The 26,333-nt window shown below is 40.1% G+C and overlaps 1 protein-coding gene across 2 annotated transcripts in view; it reads right to left on the reverse strand.

Annotated features, from left to right (window-relative positions):
- The window catches only part of LOC103043664 (multidrug resistance-associated protein 1), a 65,696-nt gene that overhangs the window by 24,632 nt on the left and 14,731 nt on the right, over nucleotides 1-26,333 (reverse strand). The window contains exons 3-14 of one of the 2 annotated variants that reach the window (XM_007235342.4): nucleotides 24,628-24,753; nucleotides 18,265-18,402; nucleotides 9,205-9,330; nucleotides 9,068-9,129; nucleotides 6,755-6,886; nucleotides 6,310-6,513; nucleotides 4,032-4,209; nucleotides 3,771-3,932; nucleotides 3,490-3,582; nucleotides 2,058-2,261; nucleotides 757-903; nucleotides 510-597 (exon numbers count right to left, since the gene is read on the reverse strand). In XM_007235342.4, coding sequence (XP_007235404.3) covers nucleotides 510-597; nucleotides 757-903; nucleotides 2,058-2,261; nucleotides 3,490-3,582; nucleotides 3,771-3,932; nucleotides 4,032-4,209; nucleotides 6,310-6,513; nucleotides 6,755-6,886; nucleotides 9,068-9,129; nucleotides 9,205-9,330; nucleotides 18,265-18,402; nucleotides 24,628-24,753 — 1,660 coding nt within the window. Of the gene's footprint in view, nucleotides 1-509; nucleotides 598-756; nucleotides 904-2,057; nucleotides 2,262-3,489; nucleotides 3,583-3,770; nucleotides 3,933-4,031; nucleotides 4,210-6,309; nucleotides 6,514-6,754; nucleotides 6,887-9,067; nucleotides 9,130-9,204; nucleotides 9,331-18,249; nucleotides 18,403-24,627; nucleotides 24,754-26,333 lie in introns of both variants that reach the window. The other variant, XM_022665890.2, reaches the window with a different exon arrangement.

The raw sequence follows: 26,333 nt of genomic DNA on the forward strand, positions 1-26,333 counted from the left end.
TTGTTAATCGCGCTGATTACCACTTGGCTTAGAGCGTGGCCTCCCTCTAGTGGTGGGAAGACCACGGCGCGGGCGGCCCCTTACAATTACTTTACACACCTATCATCATCATCATCATCATCATCATCAAAAACAAGCTCTTCAATAAAGAGTTACATTTATTTATACACCTTACAAATTTACTGTGCTAATTAGAAGCTCAGTCTGAAGACATGTTTGCAGGAATAATGGGAAAAGATGAAAAAGCTAAAAAAGTTATGTTGTCTTTACAATGCAGCAGATAAAGAGGAGAATTTATTATGCCTACACTGATATAATAAAAGCCAAATAATGTAGTGATAATGTTATACTTACAGGAATATTTTTAGATGGATAGTAAATAAAGGCTAAATCTCTTAAGCTCAGTTTCGCTGTAAATCTGTCTTGCTGTATTCACTGGAGGCTCTCTCTGTGGTTTACGTTGGAGTTCTGTGGTCAGTTTGTCACTGCAATCTTCATAATCTACTCACCAGGGCTAAAGGGAGCTCTGACCACACTGTCCAGCTTCAACTCATCCTGACAGAGGAACTTTCCCAGACGCTTCAGAGAGACGATGGCCTGAGCAGGAGATGACACAGCATGAGAACATGATCATAATAAGATCATTTGTTAAAAGACATTATGGGGAAATTCCTGTATTTATGCAACTGCTGATCTGAGATGGATCCTGGAAAAGTCAGAAGACCGAAATTCTGACCGCAGGGCGGTTAAACTTGCCTGCATGGTGGTGCTCATGGCGAATGGCAGTTGACTCAGCGGAGTCTTGAGGATGTTGATGAGCGCCATGGACACGAAAACCTTCTGAGCATCCAGAACGTTCTTCTCGTCAATCAGCACGTAAACTCCAAACATGGCAAATGCAATCTGAACACATAGAAGAGCTTCCATCAGTCATGTCCTAATTTAATTAAAATTCAGTTCGGGCCAGTTATAGAAAATTCTGTCAGGCCAAGGTCTTAACTTGTGTTATGATTCAGTGCTATATACTGTATACTGAAGAAGTCTGGTAGTTCTGTCAGTGTTTAATGTCATCAATGTCATCAACAATTATTGACTTATTATACAATAAATGGAAACACCCTCAATAATTTAACTTATTCAGTCTATTAATGTGAATCTATATGTCAACTTTGATTCAAATGCTATATTTATTCTATTTGATTTTATTTATATTAGATTTAGGCGTGCTCCCGCATCTGCACAGATCTGATTGGCAGAGGAGAGCGTTTGGTGATTTTACAGCACACATGATTGGTCTGTGAGTTTACTGTGCTGCAAAGCACGTAAACCGTAATGACAAGAAAAGTTCTGCTGCTTTAAATGAACACTGTCAGAATTAAATCCTTTTTAGTAGTTTATCGGTTTGGGTCCGCATTGGACAACGTCTGGGTCCGGACCCGGACTGCAGTCCGCCTATTGGTGACCTTTGTACTATAGTATATACTATAAGACTTCTTAAGCAGCTTTGTTAATTACCCTGCCATATCTGTAACTGAATGTTAACAAAACACTGGAACTCTTTTAAACAAAAGGAAACAAATGTTAGCTTAATTTGCATTTTAGGTACACTCAACCAATTAACTTAATTTATGTAATGTATAGTTAGGTCAACGTAACTCCATAAGGCCATTTCTCACAAACCAGTCTCACAGGGTTCAATTTTAGGGCCTATGAAACATATATTAAACTGAAAATATGGCAGTAATCATGTCTGGGCCTATATAAAGACTCTAAAAGTTTTAAATATTTAAAATGGGGGAAGGACTTCTTTTTTCTGGGAGTTTAACTAATAATCTCCTGTCTTTTGTTACACAGGCAGTTAGACAGTTGCTTCACTCTAGAGCTGTGAAATCATGTACATTTCTGTGTCCAATTTATAATAGAGAGCAGTGTGATTTGGTTTGATTTTGCAGATCTAGAGCGGCACAAGTTCATAATCCAGCAAGGTGATTCTAACCATTTTCAAAGGTCTCATTTAATTTACATGTAAAATAAAATAATAATTATTTAAGACAAACCAGAAAGGTAGAGGAGTTAAAGGAGGCGATGGATATGGAGTAAAGGATTTGTGATTTTTTCAGGGCCTTTAGCTCCTTTTCCCTGTATCCCAGAACCCTCTCTTCAAAGGCCTTCTCCCAGGCGTAGAACTTCAGGATCTTTATCCCACTGAGAATTTCAGTCATCAGTTTTATACGACCGTCCATGTACTTCATCTGCACCTCCTGAATAAAGTTAAACACAACAAATCACTATGTTGTTTTAAATCTATATTATAATAAACACAGGGTAGGTGTTTCTAATAAAGTGGCCAGTGAGTGGAAGCTTAAGGTAGGTGTTTCTAATAAAATGGCCAGAAAGTGGAAGCTTATGGTAGGTGTTTCTAATAAAGTGGCCAGTGAGTGGAATGTCAAGGTAGAGTGTTTCTAATAAAGTAGCCAGAGAGTGGAAGCACAAGGTAGGGGTTTCTATTAAAGTGGCCAGTGAGTGGAAGCTCAAGGGAGGTGTTTCTAATAAAGTGGCCAGTGAGTGGAAGCACAAGGTAGGGGTTTCTAATAAAGTGGCCAGTGAGTGGAAGCTCAAGGTAGAGTGTTTCTAATAAAGTGGCCAGTGAGTGGAAGCACAAGGTAGAGTGTTTCTAATAAAGTGGCCAGTGAGTGGAAGCTCAAGGTAGAGTGTTTCTAATAAAGTGGCCAGTGAGTGGAAGCTCAAGGTAGAGTGTTTCTAATAAAGTGGCCAGTGAGTGGAAGTTCAAGGTAGAGTGTTTCTAATAAAGTGGCCAGTGAGTGGAAGCACAAGGTAGAGTGTTTCTAATAAAGTGGCCAGTGAGTGGAAGCTCAAGGTAGGTGTTGCTCATAAAGTGGCCAGTGGGTGGAAGCACAAGGTAGAGTGTTTCTAATAAAGTGGCCAGTGAGTGGAAGCTCAAGGTAGAGTGTTTCTAATAAAGTGGCCAGTGAGTGGAAGCTCAAGGTAGGTGTTTCTCATAAAGTGGCCAGTGGGTGGAAGCACAAGGTAGGTGTTTCTAATAAAATGGCCAGTGAGTGTTTGTTCAAACTATTCTAGTTAGTTTATTTTACAGATGTTTTGACCATTAGACATGGTTAACGTGTTTGCTGACACGTGTTGTAGAATTAAGGGTCAAGGAGGTGAACTCTGTTTATTGGCCCGAAAAAAGGGAGAGTCACTGCCTGGGGCCTGTTATTCTGTTGCTGAGGATAAAGCAAAGAGGGAACTTTGTTTTTACTGTCTGTGGTTGAATTCCACACGTGTAACACAGAGACATCAAAGCAGCTGATGTGTGGATGCGGTCCACACACTTTCCCATTTTGAACAGAACCAGCTGTGACCCTGCTGGACTGGGCAGTCCTGTGGAATAACACAACCACTGACACCGCAGGACAAGCTAAAGAGGGACACAGTGTCTGAGGCTGAGCAGATTCTACAGCACGGTACCTGGAGTTTGCTTCTCATCTTGGCGATGAGGCCGTTCAAAGGGAAGATGAGGATGACTGTGGTGATTCCGGCCAATGCAGATGGACCTAGACGCTATAGTGGCAAAAAGTGATACAGAATATATTGTACTTTAATTACAAGTAAAACCTGTTTATTTATGCAGCACAAAGCTATTGGCTCAAAATGCATTAATATAAGTATTATAATATTTAACAACAATTAAATAAATAACAAAAATCCAAAATAAAAACGTATCCATAACGGCTGTAAAGGTGAAGTACCTGCCAGAGGAAGAATAGGCACAGGCCAATTTCAATAGGTGCCAACCAGACTGCATTGAAGTACACAACAAAGTCCATGAGCTTCTGTGTGTCAGCAGACACCAGGTTCACAATCTCCCCTACTGTACACGTCCTCCGAGCAGCACTGCTGATCACCAGAGCCTGAGAGGAGATGAAGAAGAACTGTTATAAATGAGTCACACACACACACATACACACACTGCAATATCACATGACCTAAGGTTGAACACATGGAAGTACCTTTCTGTACACAAGGCCCATGACAGCGGTCTTGACCCTCATGCCCACAGTGAAGCAGGAATACATATACTGGTGGTTAAAGAGGGACTGCAGGCAGGACAGCAAGAACATGGTGAAGGCGAACAGGTAACCCTTCCACAAGGGGACATCCTTATCTCCCACAAAGCTCAGCAGCAGACTGAAGAAAGAGTAAATAAATAGAAGGGGTTTGAGATGGAGGACCACATATTATTAAACTTTTTTAATTAATTACATGTTTGTACATTATTAGAAAGTTCCACAATGAGAATTGTAATATTGCAGTTTGGTAGACAACTAAATTCTCCACATTTTAATACTTAAATTAAATGAATTAAAACTTTACTGAACAAATTCAGAATCAGGTATATGCAGGTGTTTCTTAGACCTTTCCTTTCTTTATTACTCTCTTTATGATTAATGGGATTAAACAGACTGTTTCTGTATACTAATGGGTGGAGCTGTACTACACTAAAAAACAGAGGTACGATATGAGTACTTTTTTGTACTCAAACGTACACTCTTCATATTTGTACCCTCAAAGGTACAATATTGGTCTTTACAGGGTCAGATTTGTTCCCTCTGAAGTACAAAGTAATTTCTAACAGCAATAAGTATAAATTTGTACCATTCAACCAGCCAAAAGGTACATTCAGTATTCTGTATCACTGCACTAATAAACAATAAATATTTTAATTGCACATTTTTTATTTGAAAGCCAGACAATTTTGGATCATCAAGTTTTTGAACCATATTTAGTTGATGATAATGTTTATAATCTTTATAATCTTTACTGGCACAAAAAACATGGGTACAAAAAAGGACTTTCACTGAAAGGTACTTTTTGTACCTCAATATAAGGTACAAGGACAAGCTTTGTACTCTTTTAAGTACAAATCTGTACTTCCTTTTCTTAGTGTGTACAGTAGGCTGAATGGGCAGGGCTAAAAAGCTTCAGGCTGTATTGGTGGATCAGAACTGTTTTAGGTTGATTGGGTGAAGCTAAACTGTGGGCTGATTGGTTGGGGCTAAACTGCAATAGGATGAATGTGTGGGGATATACTGTAGATTAATTGAGTGGGGCTAAACTGTAGACTGGTTAAGTGGGGCTAAACTGCTATAGAATGAATGGGTGAGGCTAAACTGTATGCTGATTGGCTGGGATCAAACTGTAGGCTGACTGGGAGGGGGCTAACATGCTAAAGAGTGAATAGGCAGCATTTTTCCTCTATATATTTTTGCTTAATTGTTTTAACAATGCAGCTGCCTATATGCAAATGCATTCATGACTGCAACGTCACAACAAATATGAATTTTAAAAAGATGTTTTGCATCTTATTATCCACATATGAGCTGTATGAACTGAGGAGTGTTTTGAAAAGGCTAACACTTGTTTGTCAAAACAAAAAAAGTCATATAGGTCATATAAACAGATGACACAGTCATTTACTAAGACACTGATCTAAATTAGAAATCTGTGTAATGTTCATTCAACAACTAAATGTGTGCCACTGTCCTCTTTAACAGTGTACAGATAGCATTCTGTTGCACAGTGGGGAAATTCTGCAGGGCAGGAAGGTCACTTGTGTTGGCGGCTCACATTTGGCAGCACTGTTCATGGGTGGTCAGGTTCACCGCAGCTGTCTTAGCTCATTTGGGCCTTGGCAGTACCAGCTGGCTGGCAGGCTAGTGAAGGCCTGCGATGCCACTTAAAGGGCAGCAGGGAGGAAATAACAGTGGCCGGGTGTGGGTTTACTTCACCAGGCATGACACCTAGTAGTAGGGCTGCACCAGGGTTAGGACAGAGGGCACTGAGGACACTGTATTTGACCGGCTCCCATGTGCACAAACCTTTGGGTAACTCTGGATTTCTTAAAACATTTTTTGGAAGTCTATTGGGTACCTTGTGTTTCTGATGACAGAACTCTTGTTGACTATGTGGTGAACAATGCATTATTTCTTCAAATTAGTAGAATTATTTGCATTAATTCCTAAAATCAGCAAGATGATCTCCATGCATTTTAGTAATAAGTAAATTATCTGCTTTGTTTTGGGAAATTATCTGCTTTGTTTCTTGAAATTAGTAAAATTATCTGCTTTGTTTTCTGAAATTAGTAAAAATTATCTGATCTATTTCTTGAAATTAACAAAATTATATGTATTGTTTACTGAAGTATGACAAATTAGGTTTGTGTTACACTGATGACATTAATCATTGGCAGTGTTTACAGCATCCAAGGTGTAACCTGGTCGGTCTTACCTCAGCACCTGTGGAATAGAGAACATGAAGGCATCGTGGATGATGAGGCAGAGCGTTCCGGTCAGAAAGAAGGGTCCGAAGGTTTTGGCCAGAGTCCGGAGCAGGAGGAATCCAGAGCTTTGTTCTTGCCGTAGTTTGTGAAGCAGCTGCGTCTGCTCTGTAATTCTGCAGCCCAGAGCTGTTACACTGTCACCCCTCTCCTGTCTGGATATTAGGGAACACAGATATTACAGATCTAGTGACAACCTTTAAGCCCAGTCTTTCTCAATAAAAGGCCCAAATATAACAGCTCTTATAATGATAATAATGCAGATAAATTGGTTCATTCTGTAAATCTTAAACTACATCTTATTGTTTTGTGTGATAGGGCAGTTGTGTAGTACTGTAGCTCATTTTCATAAAAAAACCTAAATGTTCTGTATTATAAAAGTTACTAATAACTTACTGCTGCAGTTTGGCACACTGTGTGGTCCACTCTCTCTCCAGATCACCAATGATCTTCTCCGATGTGTCCTCTTTTCTGAGTGACCACAGATCTTCAGCTTTCAGAGGTGAGCGGTAACCTTTTACAACCAGCCTGGACAACATGAAGACACAGCAGGACTGTTACTATTATTACTACTGCTACTACTATTATACAGCTTTTACTATTATTATTATTACTATTACTACTGCTACTACTACTATACTGCTACTACTACTACTACTAAACTGCTGCTACTACCTCTACTGCTGATAATAATAATAATAATAATAATACTTATATTAATAATAATAATAATGATGAGATGCACCTAAATAAAAATGTGGGTCAAATACCAAGCACAGGTTTCATTCATGCTCACACTATTTCTTCCACTAAAGAAATTAATTACCTTTAATCTATTTTTGGTGCTACAGAGTAACTGTTTATTATACTTTGGGTTGATTGACAAATATCTTTCAGTTATGATTACTTATCTTAGTATCTGTAATGACATAATCATTGTGTGAAACCTTGTATTCAATATGCATAACCAATACTCACATTGTATCTGATCATTTTTATTACTCACAGTGTATTTTACACGCATTGATATAAAAGATTAACCAATAATCACAATATATCCTTTACACATATAGTAAAACATTGTTTGATATGGCATGTGACTAACACAGACTTTATTATGACAAATTAACCAGATACGTCAGTGCCTTAATAAAAGTGATTAAAAATAGTTATACTGAACACTTAACATTCGTAGCTCAGCAGACATATCAATATAGCACTACATTTACCTCTGCAGTGAAAGTTAGCCAACTACTATTCCAATTATAAATGTAGTTTAGCAATGCTAATTGCTAAGCTAGCTAGCTAGTTATTTACCTCAGCATTAAGTTACTATTTTAGTTGTAAGTTTACCTTAACATTAATGTGATAATTATAAATGCACAGCAGTGCTACTCAAACCACATGTGAGAGAAATTTACACACAGAAAGGCAGCCAGACTTTTGGAAACAAACAAAGGCGATCTAAGGCTAAGTTAGTTAGGATAACTAGCTAGTTAGCTAAACAAGGTAAGTTTAGCTAGTTAGCAGTTAATTACCTCAGCTAGGTGTAGCTAATGTTACTTTCCTAGCCTAGCCCTGTGCAGCTTTCAGCTGAAAAACAGGCAGTTTGTGAAAAGATATTAAACTAATACAGAGTGTGATAAGTAGTTAAATGCTGAATTTGGTATAACTTATCTGTTAATTTATCCCAGTAGAGCAAAACAATTAAATGAAACCTGCCGCTGCCTCTGCAGTGTAGCTGTACAGCAGTGCACTGATACACAGCGCTGATGGGGCTGGAGGAGGAGGTGGAGGAGTGTGGGATTGCCAACAATGGCAAATAGTCATTGTTTAGCATAATTTTATTATATATATATATATATATATATATATATATATATATATATATATATATATATATATATATATATATATATATATATATTTGAGGTCTGAAAGCTTTGTATCTTTTTTTTTAAATCTCAGCAATTTCTCATTTTATGCAAATAAATGTTATAAATGACAATATTTTTATGTGGAATAAAATATAGAATAAAACAAAAATGTAAATAGCAAAACCAGAGAAAATGATTCACAGCACTGTTGCTAGGTGGTTTCTTTGGAATTCCTGGTGGTAGTTATGGTGTTCCTTAGTGGTTGCTAGATAAAGTGTTGCAAGGTGACTGATATGGTATTTCCAGTTGGTGCCTATGGTTTTGCTTAGTGGTTGCTAGGCAGTTGGTATTGTATCCCTGGTGGTTCTCAGGTGTTGGCAAGTGAATGCTGTGGTAGGCTACATCATGTGGTTGGTTAAGTGTGGTAATTCTAATCTAAATTTTGCTCTTTATTCATTGCTATGGTAACAATTCAGCAAAAAAAAAAAAAAAAGCTGTGAATAAAACCAAATCGTACAAACATCTGTCATACAATCAAATGTCTGTCATGTTTATTGTATTTATTGTATTATGCTAGTATTTTGTCTGCATATTTATGTTAATGTTTGTACTTTATATAGTCATATTTTGAACGTCTTTGAATTTGCTTCACTGTGCAATCAGATGCTGGAAAGCTGTGTATCTTAAAACATTTAAAAATTTGAATACTTTGGAAAAAGTAAGAAGCAGATTATAAGAATATAAAATGGACACTGTTTGGTAATGCACAGCCATAATAATGATAATAATAAAAAAATAAGTTCCTAATGTTAGTAGTAAATTATCTACTCACCCACTGAACCACCAGAAGAGTATCTTAGACAAGAATGAAGCATCTTCAACTGGACAGGGGTTCTGTTAGAAAGACAGCAAAAGGTTATTATCTGAGATTCACAGCAGTAGCATGAATCAAAGTAAATCTAACAGCACCTTTACATCGACCCATTTCAAATCGTCCGAACGCTGATCAGCAAAACAGCTCAGGATGAGCTGAGCCAGCTGGAGAGAGAAGCAGGTGAAGAAAGCCGCAGATCGCACACTGTCTCTTGAACAGCTCTGCAACACACAGAGAGAGGAACACAAAGTGTGGTCAAACCTCTGTCCTGCAGTATGTTCACCCTATAAAGTAGAGTGGCTTGTCGGAGAAAAAGAACAGAAGTACACAGCATTCATTTTACATTCAACACAGACACATACAAGTTTTCAAATAGTCAAATCGTAATTAATTTGATGCAAACAACTATAGTTTATCCCATTAGGTCATGAGGCTTGTATACCCACCTTTGTGGTATCCTTAGCTAAACTGGTTAACTTTGGTAATAGTGATAGTGACCTGATAGTAGAAGTCTATTGTTGTAGTCTAAGGTAATATTTCTTTATATAGCAAATAAAATAACACATCATCTCAATAGGTTCTTATTTTTCTGTTTTTGTGTTTCTGTGAGTGTTTTTTTCCACTCTATGCATTTTTAGTATTGAGAAACACCCAAACACTGTAAATAGAAGAGCGCATGGGCACTGTTATAAGATTTCACATTTTTTACAAGTCACTTAATGAAATCTCTCTCTGTTAGAGATACCCCAGACAGCTGTAAGTGCTACTTTTATGAACTGGAAACTCGCAAATCCGGACTGTTTATAGACTCTCGCAATCACTAAAAAAAGAACTTAAAGTTAGGAAATAAACTGCTTAACAGTTTGTTTATAGGACCTTTACATTTTATATACACTGCAGTTAACTAAACCAGTGCTGTGTGACTAAACATGCTAGTTTAGATTTAAGCAATAGAACTTGAGAAGGAGTGTGTTATTACGAATAACATCACGGCTGTGATTCAGCTGTAGATCATCACAGCCGTGATGTTATTCGTGATAACACACAACCTCGAGTGTTCTATTGCTTTTATACAACAGTTTTTTTTTTTACAAAATGAATAAAAAAAAAAAAAATCAAAGAACTTTAAGAAATTCAGTTTGAATATGCTTTAATAACTACAAAACAGTGTATGGTTCACAAAGACTAACACCACAAAAGTTAGCTTGAAATTAAAATTGGGAATAAGTGAAGATGGTAATGGTAGGACCGTGAAATAACGCTGATACTCTCTCCTGCTCCGTAGAGTCGTCTTCAGGTGAAAGCTGCTCATTTTTTGAGCATTTCTGCTTGTTTTGCTGGGTGGTGTTGGTTTTAGCTAGCCAACTGGACTGTCGTCAGCATTAGCTTAGCGAAGCTTAGCCAAGCCCGGCTGGTTAGCTTTCTGGTTGTCAGACGGCAGTAACCGACTTTTTTCACAAAAGACGAGCCAGCGCTGCGGGCCGTGGCTGAGCGCTAGCCTGTGCTAAGCTAACGCTGCTGCGGGTGTCCTGTGTGTATACGCAGTTACTCGGCAACGCGTTGGCGGAGTGATACAAGTTTAGTGTGAGAAGGCTGTGATGTTATCAGCACGGCTAGAACACTTCTCAACCAATCCAACCAACCAAACTAACTGTTGTATAATAAATATATATCCCACTGCTAACCCATCTTACACCCTGCATAAGGCGTGTCACAATGCTCATTGCTATCTTACACCCCGCCAGCAGTCTAGTTTGCATGCCTGCGTCATTTAAATAGCAAAGGCATTTATGAATATATTTACACCAATGGGCGTTGTGGTCTTGAAATGAGGTGTGTTCATGTAAATTTCTGACGTAATGCTATCTTGGCAACAGAAAACACAGGTGCGCCACTGATTGAAACACAGACGTCAACAGTCAGACATTTATTGCTGTCTTGGCAGTGAATTCACAACACAGATGCACACGTGTACACTTTCACTAGTTACGCACACATGCACATGCAGCAGTGCACAAACCCATAGCACGTACCTTTTGGCAGCTATGCAAGCTTTTACATTAACAATAAACAAAATACAACATAAAATAACAAGTTTCTGAATCATAAATGACCTGATGCATACCTACACAGCATGAAAGAGCAGGTCAGTTTCCTCTGCTGAGAAGCCTTGGAAAAGTCTGAGGCCACCTGGCTCTTAAAGGCAATGGCAAGTGACATGGCGATTGGTTTATTGCACGTTACATCCAAAACACACCCATGATTAATTAAGAGGACTAGTACATGCCTTTTTCCCATGATTTTAATTGCAAAGACACACACACACACCATTAATCAAGCTGCATTGAGCGCATGGTGGCTGACGGCTCGCCTAAATATCACAAAAAGAGGGCCCACAGAGTCCGACAGTGTGAGAGTAATGAGAACTACGTGAAATTTCTCATGCTCTGTATCAGAAGTCCTTTACCACAGACGCCACATGCTTCCTGTGGAGCTGTATTTGCTCTGTCTTTTGTGTGTGGTGTTGGAGGAAACCAAATTCAGGAATGATCAGAAGGCAGCCGCCCACTGCTGCTCACCACACGACGCTGCCTGTAGTGTCTGGCAAGCTGAGGCAAGTTTAGAAAAATCTTTCTTGGAAGAAGTTGTGAACAGTGATTCTAATTTAAATGTGTTAATGCCTTTTGGGGAGAAAATATTGGCATATTTTTTGTGTTTGAAATTGAAAATATCTCTACCAAATGTTTGAGATGGCACTTTGTGTGCTGGGGTATAAAATATAACATTTATTCTGTTTTATGTCTGTCTCAAGCCTTAATCTCAGAGCCTTAATATGTATAACCTATTTTTAGAGGTCCTAAAAAACATGGCTTATGACTAACACCAGAGTAGTGATGCAGAGAGAGGCTGACCGCTGCCACGGTTACACCACTAATGCCATGTATCAATGACGGGTGAAGCAAATGCTGCAATAACTATTCTAGTCGCTAGCCAGCCCTTCTAAAATAAAGGTTGTTATAGCCTAAAAAAGTGAGTTAAGTTTCTTCAATAGTCTTCCCCAATTGTGATTCAAAATGTAGAACTTTATGCAGAATGTTAGATGCTTACATCTCACATCGTCTTTCTCTCATTCATGCCGTCTTTAAAAAAGTTCTAGTCTTCCAAACCTAAAGCACACTACACTATTATTAAGGGATTGTAAAAATCTATTAAATTATATTGGTGGTGTCAGTGTAATGCTGATATTTAAAAAAAAAGAACTCTTAAAACTGAAATGCATTAAGCAATATGCATATAAACAAAATATTTGTAGTTTAAGCACAAGCAAGGATTTTTGTTCTTAATAAATCAGCACTAAATGGTCGTACCTGTTTCAAAAATATCTGTATCAAAACATTTAAAAACGATACCCAGCCCTGACTATATGAACTGCTGTCTTTACATGTCTTAACAGTTAAACATCAATACTGTATTTTTGAAAACCAATACAGTTTTACAAACAAAATATCAACGTATTATACAATATCAGTACAATTTCAATAATGTTACCCCTAAAATTATCCATTAAAATATAACTTCATTAGCCTTGTACCTGCAGTGCTAAGCTAAAAAAGAAAATCTTCAAACCCTAAACATAACTGAGTGCTGGTGCTGTTTTACTCAGGTTTGTGGATGGTGGAGTGGTGGATGCCGGTGTTTCAGGGAGCCTTCGTGTCTGTGTTACCTTCTGGCTCTCTCCCTTTAGTTAGCATGTGTTACTCAGATCTGCTGAAGTTATTAGCCACACTCTGATAATATTTCATATTTTCTGTTTTACATAAATCCAGTCAAAACTAATTCCATCTCTCTGCTTCCTCTGAGTTACTGACTGCCCACCTGTCTGACCCGATACTAATAGATGTTGGACCCTCAGGATCTCATGTCCCCTGTTCGGCCAGACTGTTGGAGGTTCTGGAAGTCAGCCTTCCCTATCCATCAGCCACTACAGATCAGCTGCTCATCATCCAGTTTATTCACCTGCCTCAGACTAGCTGTTCACTCTCCACTACTGATTGCTTTGAAGTTTACATGAACTCTAACTGCTTTCATTACTCGTGTTGCTATACACATGTATATATTAGACCTGTGTGAATGCGTAATGACTTAATATTTAATTAAAAGCTTTTAAAAAGCAGTGGTAGGATGGTCCCACCTTCTATGAGAGTCTTGGCCCTTCCAAGGTCTTTTCCTTCTCCAGCTCTGAAGGAGTTTTTCCCTGCCTATGCGCTCACTGGGGTTATTTTTAGTATATGTTCAGTTTTTGTCTGATTCTTTGTACTGTAAAGCTGCTTTGTGACATCTGTTGTAAAAAGCGCTAAATAAATAAATTTGATTTGATTTGATTATGTTTAAGTGAAACTATATTGACCTATTGCTTCTGTTTATTTACTCTGTACACTGTGCACAGTTAGTAAAGAATTATAGCACTCAAGCAGGGATTACTCAGCAAATCAACACAGTTTGAGGTTAGTGAGTGATGATTAGCACCATGCTAATTGGAAGCTATCTCCTATTATCCCCTGAGCTACAGGCTTCAGCGCAAACATACAACAGTAAGCAAACATCAAACTCCAGACATGTCTTGACTGATTTGGGTTAAGTGGGGTGGAAGTGATTGTGGACACTGGATTGTGTTTTGCATATTGTCCTAACAAACTACTGCTGTACTCTGAGCCTCATGTCCAGACTAACAAACAAGTAATCCTCCCCTAAAGCAGCCCTAAATCATGGCCCAACCCAAACCGCCACATGTATATATTTGAGACAGTAAACGGCACAGTAATGAGCAGCCTCAGTCACGGCATCTGTACGTGGAAAAGGACCCTGGGGCACCGGAAAGCTGTGGATCACAGCCAAAGACAAACATTAACGAGCAGTAATCTGCAGATGACTTGTGCTCACAAGTTGGTTTCAGGTGTTTGTGTTTTCAAATACTACTTTTCCACCCTGATTGTAATCACTGTGCAGAATAAACAAGAGAAATAGGACATGTGATTGAGTTTAATGGAAACATTGCAAGTGGATCGTACTAAAAAAAGCTACTACTAATCTAAAATATGTATGCTTAAAAATGTATATTTTCTGTCAATACTGTAAATAAAGCTTTATTTTTTGTGATAAAAAAAAAATCCCCTGTGCCTAAAATAATCCTCTATTAAATTAAAAATATGTTGGTATAGGTCAATATACAGTGGTATGAAAAGGCTTGGGCACGCCTGATAATTTGCATGATTTTCCTTTATTAACCTTTGGTTGTTCAGATCAGCAAGTTCATATTTAATTTAATATATCATATGGCATACGAACACAGTGATATTTGAGAAGTGAAATTAAGTTTGTAGGATTTACAGAAAGTGTGGAATAATTCTTTAAACAAAATCAGGCAAGTGCATAAATTTGGGCACCCTTCACGTTTTATTGATTTAAATTGGAAAACAAAATTTGTTTGGTAAGTTTATTGACTCTTGACCAACATACACAGGTGAATCCAATTATGAGAAAGGGTTAAGAATGACAACATGGGAGCCTCACAAACACAAATCTCAAATGACCTGAACACAAAGATTGTTCAACATCATGGTTTAGAGGAAGGATATAAAAAGCTATCTCAGAGATTTCAGCTGTCTGTTTCCACTGTGAGGAACAAATGGAAGATCACAGGCACAGTTCTAGTTAAGACCTGAATTAGGAGACCAAGAAAAATCTCAGATAAGCAGAGGAGAAGGATGGTGAGAACAGTCATAGTCAACCTACAGACCAGCTCCAAAGACCTACAACATCATCTTAGGGCATGGGAACAATATTCTAATGCATGTAAATGAGATAATTAACTTGTAGCCATGACTTATTAAGGTATGGGAATGAGTCGTGGCCATAGAATTATAAGGCTTTCTTTTAATGACAGCGAAGAAGACTGAATATTACATCAAACCTTCCTTAGGCAGTCATTTTGTGCACAACCACTGAGAGCTGCTTGCTTTGTTAGCTGTAAAACAAAAGGACCTTGTGGACACGCCTTAATGGCTATGATTTAATTAACTTGTTCCCATGGCTTAATAAGTCATGGCCATGCATTAAGATCCCATGCCTTAAGTTCTCGTTCCCAAGCTTATCACATGATGTCACCTTGGGGGCTTCATATTATGGAAATATAGACTCTGTATTATTCATAATTTTTTGCTATTAGCTACATTAGATCTGATATTTAATCTGAGAGGGGCTTGTTTAAGGTTTGTGGATTCCATCACGCATGAGGCACAGTTCTGGGTCAAGGACTGATGTGTGTGTCAACTAAGTCAACTAATCTTGGTTGACTTAACAGCTCTGGTTCAGTAACATTTAACCCTCATATATTTGCAGTAAATAAAAGGTTGAGTAACTACATTTGGATAATGTTTAAAACACACAGTTTAGGGAGAGTTGTTTTTGGGGCTGTGTTTGGTCAAAGTGATGGTTTCATTTAACACTACTATAAAGATATGAGCATCAGTAATTTTATTCTGAATGTCAGCAAGTTATACAAAAGTTGTAACATTTGTGGAATTCTTCTTTAGCTTAAATTAGTTACATAAGTGTAGAATAGATTATTTTGCTGCACTTTTGTCTGTGGCTTTATTTCTCACAGACGCTGAAAAAACAGTTGTTTGTGTGTGTGCAGTATGTGTGTGTGTATTGTGGACTGCCTATCAGTCTGGATGTTCTATTTCGGTGGCCTCTGGTTTGGGTCTGTCTCGCCATTGGCCCACACTGTTTATCAGCTTCAGCAAAGAGCAGTTTTCAGTCCAGACGCTATAAAAAAGCTGTTTACCATGAAAAGAAGACTCCCCACCACACAGACGACACTCTGCACTGAGCATACTGTGTATTATCTGTTCACATACACAAGCTATCCATTACCACGTCTATACAGACAGAGAGAATGAAAAAGAGACAGCGAGTGTGAGAGTCTGTATGTTCCATGTTTATGAAAATGTGTCCAGATAGGAAAAATACAGAAAGTAGGTGTTTCTTATAATGTGGCCAGTAAGAGCAAGTACAAGGCTTCACTCATTTGTAACGTTTAGTTTTTCAGTGCATTACAACATGTGGTAGTTTCTTTAGTACATATAGTTTGCACTATGAATAAGTAGCTGCTTTCTAGCTTTCTTAGGGCATTTTCACACCAGCACCATTTGTTTTTACTCTTAGCGTGATTTGATTGAGCAGGTGTGAAAACAGTAAATGCACTCAAGTGCGGATCAAAACAACTGAACCAAGGCCAGCTAGTGGAGATGGTCTCTGTCTCTGTCCGTTCCTTCTGGATCAGTTTGCGTGCTGAGAATGTGATCCGGTCTCAATCCCAACCAAGCTATCAAATATAATCCTTTTATTTGAGCTAAACTGCTGATAAAGCCCAGTGTGATCTGATATATTAGCCAGATAACGCTAATTAACAAAGCTTTAAACAAACACTGTCTCTCTGCTTCACACTTCAGTTCACTGAAGCATCTGCATCTGTGCTGTACTGGTTTCTCCTTACACCGTACCCCCCAATTCTCACTGTATAAAACCAAACCCTGATGTACAGGTCCTTCTCAAAAAATTAGCATATTGTGATAAAGTTCATTCTTTTCCATAATGAAATGAAAAAAATAAACTTTCATATATTTTAGATTCATTGCACACCAACTGGAATATTACAGGTCTTTTATTGTTTTAATACTGATGATCTTGGTATACAGCTCATGAAAACCCAAAATTCCTATCTCACAAAATTAGCATATCATGGAAAGGTTCTCTAAACGAGCTATTAACCTAATCATCTGAATCAACAAATTAACTCTAAACACCTGCAAAAGATTCCTGAGGCTTTTAAAAACTCCCAGTCTGGTTCATTACTCAAAACCGCAATCATGGGTAAGACTGCCGACCTGACTGCTGTCCAGAAGGCCATCATTGACACCCTCAAGCAAGCAAGAGGGTAAGACACAGAAAGAGATTTCTGAACGAATAGGCTGTTCCCAGAGTGCTGTATCAAGGCACCTCAGTGGGAAGTCTGTGGGAAGGAAAAAGTGTGGCAGAAAACGCTGCACAACGAGAAGAGGAGACCGGACCCTGAGGAAGATTGTGGAGAAGGGCCGATTCCAGACCTCAGGGGACCTGCGGAAGCAGTGGACTGAGTCTGCAGTAGAAACATCCAGAGCCACCGTGCACAGGGGTGTGCAGGAAATGGGCTACAGGTGCAGCATTCCCCAGGTCAAGCCACTTTTGAACCAGAAACAGCGGCAGAAGTGCCTGAGCTGGGCTACAGAGAAGCAGCACAGGACTGTTGCTCAATTTTTGCATGTCATTCGGAAAATAAAGGTGCCAGAGTCTGGATGGACGCAAGATCCAACACTCTGGATGAGCTTAAAGCCGCTATCGAAGCATCCTGGGCCTCCATAACACCTCAGCATTGCCACAGGCTGATTGCCTCCATGCCACGCCGCATTGAAGCAGTCATTTCTGCAAAAGGATTCCCGACCAGGTATTGAGTGCATAACTGAACATTATTATTTGAAGGTTGACTTTTTTGTATTAAAAACACTTTTCTTTTATTGGTCGGATGAAATATGAAAATTTTTTGAGATAGGAATTTTTGTTTTTTCTTTACTTTTTTGCCAAAATCATCAATATTAAAACAATAAAAGGCTTGAACTACTTCAGTTGTGTGCAATGAATCTAAATATATGAAAGTCTAATGTTTATCAGTACATTACAGAAAATAATGAACTTTTTGCTAATATGACAATATGACAATATGCTAATTTTTTAAGAAGGACCTGTAGAGGTTTCTAATAAAGTGGCCAGTGAGTGAAAGCACAAGGTAGGTATTTATAATCAGTGTCACATTGATTTGTCAGCATAATGATTGGCTGTTTTATGCTGTACTTTATTTAACTAGTGTGTTTTTATTAATTACTTCTACTGTATTGTTTAAAAGGGTTTCCTTTAAAACATTAACCTGCCCAGGGACAGCAGTAGAAAATCAGCCATCTGGCTAAATCTGGCACATTTACATTATGAAATAATGATGTTGATAAATGTGTATTGTCCCTGTTATTTAAATAAATAAATCAAACCTCTGAGCAGCATACCTCTCCGACAACAGCCTGGATGTTCGCTCTGAGAGGAACCAGGGAACACACCACAGCCAGCGTCCAGAAGACGAAGAGGAAGAGCGAAGAACGGCAGCCCTTCATCCTCTCCAAGTGGATCACACACACTGTCAGCACCTGAGGACAGATATAATAAATAGTTAATTAGTCAAACGATCAATCTTTTTATTTTGACTCAGAAGTATTGAGGGTGACCTGTGTTTCAGTGAAGTTAAGTGTTTACAGTAAACAGGTATTAAAATGTGAGTATTATTTAATGAGCTGTTGTAGAAAAGAAAATGAAAGGTGGGCTACCCCCACCTCTCGTCCGGGGTACAACTCCCCTGCGTGTTCGTTTGATAGAGAGAGTCAGACAGATGGAGTGAAGTTGAAAGCAAACCAAGTATTTATTACAAAGCACTGAATATTCAGGAGAACCAACACATGAAAGACCGTCTGACAGCCGTCCCAGCATAAGTTCTGACCCCCATCTGATCTGACTCCATGTTTTATACCCCAAATGACGTGAAACCTGTTGATGAGGCGTTGCTAAAATCATCTCATGTTAGCATGCGTAATTTCACGTGTTAGTACTCAAGTTTCACGTGTCTGACTGGACCACTAGTGTTTGGCCTTGACTGTGTTCTTCCAGAATGAAACATCGTGGCACTATCTGTGTGTGTGCGTCACCCCCCGCTTTGAAGCCGCTGCAGGTTCCCCCACACACAGAAGACCGCTTTGATCTAAAAGCCTTTTCTGTAGCAATTTAGCCCTGTACCGAGCGTACCAGTCGAGATCACACAGAGTGTACCAGCCGCTGATTGATGGCCATTAATTAGGGTCATGCAGTGAACGAAATGCATAAGTCTCACACTAGTTCTCATATGTTATATGTTAATGTGTTAGTAAACGCCTTATGTATCGTGTGGGTTAATTTGTCATATAATAGAGTCTGTGTTAGTCACATGTCTGATCAAACAATGTTTATCTATATGTGTTAAATAATATAAATTGTGAGTATTGGTTAATCTTCTATATAATTGCGTGTAAAATACACTGTGAGTAAAAATGATCAAATATAATGTGAGTATTGGTTAATGCATATACAATACAAGGTTTCACACAATAATTATGTAATTATAGATACTAAGATAAGTAATCATTATTGAAAGATATTTGTCAATACACTCAAGCTAAAATAAACAGTTACTCTTTAGAGCTTAAACTAAAATCAACAGATGAAAATGGATAAATAAAAAAACAGGAAAACATGACGAAAAACAAGGTTAAATGAGAATAAGATTAGCAAATAAAAACTTCATTAGTAAGAAAAAAGCGAAAAAAAAAAGAAAAAATCAAATGATAAGTAGAGATAAGCTGGGAGAGAAAAAGGAAAAACTAAAATAATACAAATAATAGTAATAATGTAAACATCTATCAGCTAATCGACTGAATTTGGATTAAAGGTTAACTATGACTCAACTGTTGGCATCTGTGTCTAAAGCTGTTGATGTTAGACAGGAGTGTACTGATGTTCTGGTTTGTTTCTATAGGGCAATGTACAGTACGCTGTGGGTGTGTTTAGTCTGTGTCCAGGCACTGAAGAGAGTTATCTGATTGGTTGGATTTAGAAAAACTAAATCGTGCTGACCACAGTGTCTGCAGTAACCGCAGGTAAAAGAGCTTATTTATCCTGATTTCATCAGGACAGGATGGCCTGTCTGGGTTTCTGCTCACTTAGACCCTGTTTAAAACTCCTTACTTCAGTTCCTCACTCTCAGAACAACCAGAGCAACATTAATTCATAGTGGATACTGAATAACTTGCAGTGTGTACTGAACTATTCATAGCGGATACTGAATCATTCACAGCATGTATTTAACAATCCATAGTAAATACTGAATAATTCATAGTGAATGAAAATATGTTTTTATAGATACTAAATATTTAATTGTGGACCCTGAATTAACAGTATAGTAAGTAGTGAATAATTCAAAGTGTATACTGAGGAGTACGTAGTAAATATTCTTTAGTAGTCACAGTTATTTAGTGTTCACTAAAAAAAAAAACTGGGACCAACCAAAAGAAAATACTCTAATTTGTTACACCTAAACATATTAGTTTTTTTGTTCTACTCATATTTATGATTTAGGTAGAATCTAACATTTTGATTAAAATTAAACATAAAAATTAACTTTAAATCAATAAAATGGTTGATACACTTTTATCAGTGTAGTTTGTGAAACATACAGGCCCTATCGTACACCCTGCACAAGACATGATGTGATGCACATTTACATCATTAAAAAACAGAATGCAGCATAAAATAACATTGCTGTTCTAATAAATGACCTGCTCACGCACCTTAACAGAGGGAACGAGCAGGTCTGTTTCCTCTACTTAGAAGTGCAAAAGCAAAAGCTGTTAAAATACCATCCACATGTATGATTAATTAAGAGTATTAGTATATGCCTTTTGCATTTTTCAGACCATACAAAGCATACTTTTCCTGTCATTATGATAGCAACTACACACTTACATGCTCTAAACCAAGCTGAGTGGTGCACGGTTGATGGCTCACCTATGGATCCCTACAATATGTCTCTCAGAGTTAATATTGAATACTGACTACTGAATTACTGAAAGTAGATATTGTACATACTGTACTTTTTTACAATAGTAATTTATAGTAGTTATAAAACCCCTACAGTTAAGAAAATACAAAGTACAATCAAAGTCTAAAAAGTAATAAACACTGTTATAATCCATGTCATAATTAAGTATGTAGAGATGTAATACTGTAGGTAGGGGTGGGCAATATTATATCGTATACAATATATCGTGACACAAAAATATCATGATATTAAAAATCCATATCGTGATAATAGGGATGTTCTGTCTTAAAATTAGTCTATTTTTTACTGTTAAGCTTTAAGTGTATTTATTGTATAATTGTTTTAGTCTGCAGTTTATCTGCATGCAGTAAATATTCTGCAATATTATTTGCTGCATTATATTATTTTATGCTATATTATTTATTTTGCCACATTATGATTATTATTTTAATTGTCCTATATCGCCAAGTATATTGTTATCGCAAAAATACCCTGAAATATCGTGATATTATTTTAGACCCATATAGCCCACCCCTAACTGTAGGCAGAGAGAAGATGTTGTGACAGAGATAAACAGAACAATAGTGTATGTATTACTGTCAGGGTTGACCCAGGCAGAGAGACGAGGAGGCGGACGTAAACACAGGTAGGGCGAATTTATTAAACAAAGAGACAAGTAAACAAGAAACAAAGAAAAACAAGAAACAGAGGCGAGCTAAAACTAACAAACAAACGAGATACTAAAGATAAACAAACGGGGAGACTATAAAACTAGGCGGGATAAACTAAAACAGGGCAAGGGAATAAACTAGGGAAAACACAGGGAACTAGAAAATAACAGAATAAACAGGAAGATAAATATATACTACAAACAAATAGGGAGACTAAACAAGGAAAACAAAATGAATAATGAAACAAGACTATGAACTAAACAGGGCAAGGATAATAACAAGGATTAAACTAAGATAGACACGGAGAGAAACACGGAGAGAAACACGGAGAGAAACTCTGGGAACACGGGAAGACAAACGACAGGAGACAGTGCAAAGACCGACCAGGACAGGTGACAGAGGAAAGCTATTTAACTAAACAGGAAACACACTGGGAGTGGAAACACCTGGGGAAGGGGTGGAGCTACAAATGAGACATGAGGTAATGGAAAATCACAGGCAGAACACAGGGGCACGGGTCACGTGGGACAACACAGGCACGAGGACAGACAGGAAACAGGGCCAGGCGTGACAGAAACCTCCCCCTAAACGCGCAGCTCCCGAGGCGCGTAAAAACAAACCCCGGGGGCTGGCGGCAGGGGGAGGCCGGGGAAAACAGGAGACCGAACGGGAGACTGGACAGGGAACTGGACAGGAGATGGAGACAGGACAGGGGACAGAGACTGGACAGGGAACGGAGACTGGACGGGGAACTGGACAGGTGACGGAGACTGGACGGGGAACTGGACAGGTGACGGAGACTGGACGGGGAACTGGACGGGGAACTGGACAGGTGACGGAGACTGGACATGAGACAGAGACTGGACGGGACCGGACATGGGAACAGGGACTAGAACATTGACGGGGACGGAAACAAACACAGTAACAGGGACAGGAACAGAGAAACCACCGGGGACAGGAACTGGAACGATCACAGATACGGGGACCAGGACAGGGAGAGACAGGGGTACAAAAGACACAGGTGGGTGCCCAGGACTGGTAAAAGTCTGTGGGGACAGCCTGGGCACATAACTAGGGGCAAAGTCAGGAGGCCTAGGAGCAGGCCTGGAAATACGGGGCCTGGGCCCAAACATAGTTCTGGGAGCTGCAGGTGCTTGAGCTGGAGCCGGAGCAGCTGGGACTGCTGGTGCTGGAGCCGGAGCAGCTGGGACTGCTGGTGCTGGAGCCGGAGCAGCTGGGACTGCTGGTGCTGGAGCCGGAGCAGCTGGGACTGCTGGTGCTGGAGCTGGAGCAGCTGGGACTGCTGGTGCTGGAGCTGGAGCAGCTGGGACTGCTGGTGCTTGAGCTGGAGCAGCTGGGACTGCTGGTGCTTGAGCTGGAGCAGCTGGGACTGCTGGTGCTTGAGCTGGAGCAGCTGGGACTGCTGGTGCTTGAGCTGGAGCAGCTGGGACTGCTGGTGCTTGAGCTGGAGCAGCTGGGACTGCTGGTGCTTGAGCTGGAGCAGCTGGGACTGCTGGTGCTTGAGCTGGAGCAGCTGGGACTGCTGGTGCTTGGGAGAGCGGCGCGGCCGCCGCTGAAATCTCGGAGAGCGGCGCGGCCGCCGCTGAAATCCCGGAGAGCAGCGCTGCCGCCGCTGCAGTCTGTGAGCGCGGCGCGGCCGCCGCTGAAATCGCGGAGAGCGGCGCTGCCGCCGCTGCAGTCTGGGAGAGAGGCGTGGCCGCCGCTAAAGTCTCGGAGAGCGGCGCGGCCGCCGCTTGTATCATGGGGTGCAGCGTTTCAGACGCGTGTTTCACGGGGCGTGGCATGAAAAGGTCCGACACTGCAGTACTGGAGCCCGAAGCTGCGGGTGAAGTAAAAACCCGGACTGGATTCCTACTCTCTCGTGCAGAGTCAGGTGTGAGTAGCGCGGGGAGCGCTGGTTCGCCGGTGAAAGCTGGCGCGGGGAAAGTCTTTGACCGCGGCTGGCTCGCCGCGCAGGGGGTCTCGGAGCGCGGTTCTGCTGCTACCGCGGGAATCACGGGCTGCGGTTCGGCTGCCACCGCGAAAGACACAGGGCGCGGATCGGCAGCTACCGCGGGAGGAAGTAGGAAGACTCCTCACAGCCTGCATCCAAGTCACCCCCGTCCTCCTCGGGGCGAGGACCGAGGCCGACAGCACACACCCCCAGCGCCCCCCCAAAATTTTCCCCGCTCCGGAGGGAGTCCTCCCGCGCCTTGCGGGCTTTTCGGGCCTGTTTCCTCCGAGACTTTTTTCCCTTGTGGGTCTCGGTGGGCGCCTCTGAAGCTGGGCTGACGGGCTCCAACCCAAGGAAAGGCGCTGGAAGAGGGTCATCTCCCCGGATTTGCTCGGCGAGGAGCCGGAGATATTCAAGGTCCGCCTTTCGAGCTGCATGCCACTGTGCTACGTCCATGATGGTCGGTCTTTATGTCAGGGTTGACCCAGGCAGAGAGACGAGGAGGCGGACGTAAACACAGGTAGGGCGAATTTATTAAACAAAGAGACAAGTAAACAAGAAACAAAGAAAAACAAGAAACAGAGGCGAGCTAAAACTAACAAACAAACGAGATACTAAAGATAAACAAACGGGGAGACTATAAAACTAGGCGGGATAAACTAAAACAGGGCAAGGGAATAAACTAGGGAAAACACAGGGAACTAGAAAATAACAGAATAAACAGGAAGATAAATATATACTACAAACAAATAGGGAGACTAAACAAGGAAAACAAAATGAATAATGAAACAAGACTATGAACTAAACAGGGCAAGGATAATAACAAGGATTAAACTAAGATAGACACGGAGAGAAACACGGAGAGAAACACGGAGAGAAACTCTGGGAACACGGGAAGACAAACGACAGGAGACAGTGCAAAGACCGACCAGGACAGGTGACAGAGGAAAGCTATTTAACTAAACAGGAAACACACTGGGAGTGGAAACACCTGGGGAAGGGGTGGAGCTACAAATGAGACATGAGGTAATGGAAAATCACAGGCAGAACACAGGGGCACGGGTCACGTGGGACAACACAGGCACGAGGACAGACAGGAAACAGGGCCAGGCGTGACAATTACCATGGTAAGGCTGCGAATGACAGGGCTGAGAAGGAAGACCATGTGATTATTAAGCTCTCCACTTCTGCTCACCAGCAGATACACCAACTCCAACAGGCTGAAGAACGCCAGACTCAACCCCAGAACCTGAAGAACAGAAAATATATCGTTAATTTTCTCTTATATAAACTGCCTCTTTACACAGGACTGCAGTCAAAACAGGCTAACAGTATCAACTTTTTTTTAACTCTGAATTGATCAAAGTGTGTAAAACATTATGTGCTGTCTGAAGGTAAGGAGACTTTTTGCTTTTTTTGTTTTAGTATCTCACAAAAGTGAGTACACCCCTCACACTTTTGTAAATATTTTAATATATATTTTTATGGGACAACACTGAAGATATGACACTTTTAAACAATGTAAAGTATGCAAAGTATTGTATATGTACAGTGTACAGCTTGTATTAAATTAGTGTAAATTTGCTGTTACCCTAAAATAACTCAACACACAGCCAATGATGTCTAAACCGCTGACAACAAAGGTGAGTACACCCCTAAGTAAAAATGGCTAAATTGTGCCGAAAGTGTCTAGGTTTGGTTTAGGTCTGGAGACATGCTTGGCCAGTCCAGCACATTTACCCTCTATTTGATTAGCAATAGCAAAGCAGAGGTCATCTTGGAGGAGTGTTTGGGGTCGTTGTGTTGGAAGATGTTAGATGTGCTATTAGTGTGTCAATTAGTACAATGTGTGATGTATGATCTAAGCCAGGGGTGTCTAAACTACGGCCCGCAGGCCATTTGCGCCCTGTTTCCTTTTTTGGAGCGGCCCGCGAATTCTATTTAGAAATAGAATGAAAGTTGGCCCGCTGTTAAGCAGGTTTTTATAATGTGAGATTCAAAGTTTGAACGCTTGGTGTCAGAAACGGGCCAAAGAGTCAGAGAGAGTGCGCATTTCTAGCGCAGAATAACAGGCCAAAGAGTCTAAAAGCGGAGAGGGTGCGCATTTCTAGCGCAGAATAACAGGCCAAAGAGTCTAAAAGCGGAGAGGGTGTGCATTTCTAGCGCAGAAAAACGGGGCAAAAGAGTCTAAAAGCGGAGAGAATGCGCATTTATAGCGCAGAAAAACAGGCCAAAGAGTCTAAAAGCAGAGAGGGTGCGCATTTCTAGCGCAGAATAACAGGGCACAGAGTCTAAAAGCGGAGAGGGTGCGCATTTCTAGCGCAGAAAAACAGGCCAAAGAGTCTAAAAGCAGAGAGGGTGCGCATTTCTAGCGCAGAATAACAGGGCACAGAGTCTAAAAGCGGAGAGGGTGCGCATTTCTAGCGCAGAAAAACAGGCCAAAGAGTCTAAAAGCGGAGAGGGTGCACATTTCTAGCCCAGAAAAACGGGGCAAAAGAGTCTAAAAGTTGTTGTGAGTTTTATATTAAGAGACATCATGAAATTAAACATCAATTTGAAAAATCTTTTACACAACACTGTCAAAGATAAAGATAGTAAGTCAAGTAAAATGGTGAGTAAATGAAATAATCAGGAAAATGTATTATTTAAAGTGGTATATTTCATTATTTGTTTTATTACAGAGTCTGTGGCCTGTGACTTCAAATATATTTCTCCTTCTGGCCCCCAACAAAAAAAGTTTGGACACCCCCGCTCTAAGCATTTACATGCTGAATATAGCCCACCTCCCTTCACCCCCAGCATTTGGAAATACCGCACTTTTAGCCAATG

The sequence above is a fragment of the Astyanax mexicanus genome, chromosome 19 (genome assembly GCF_023375975.1).
Source record: "Astyanax mexicanus isolate ESR-SI-001 chromosome 19, AstMex3_surface, whole genome shotgun sequence".
Lineage (NCBI taxonomy): Eukaryota > Metazoa > Chordata > Actinopteri > Characiformes > Acestrorhamphidae > Astyanax > Astyanax mexicanus.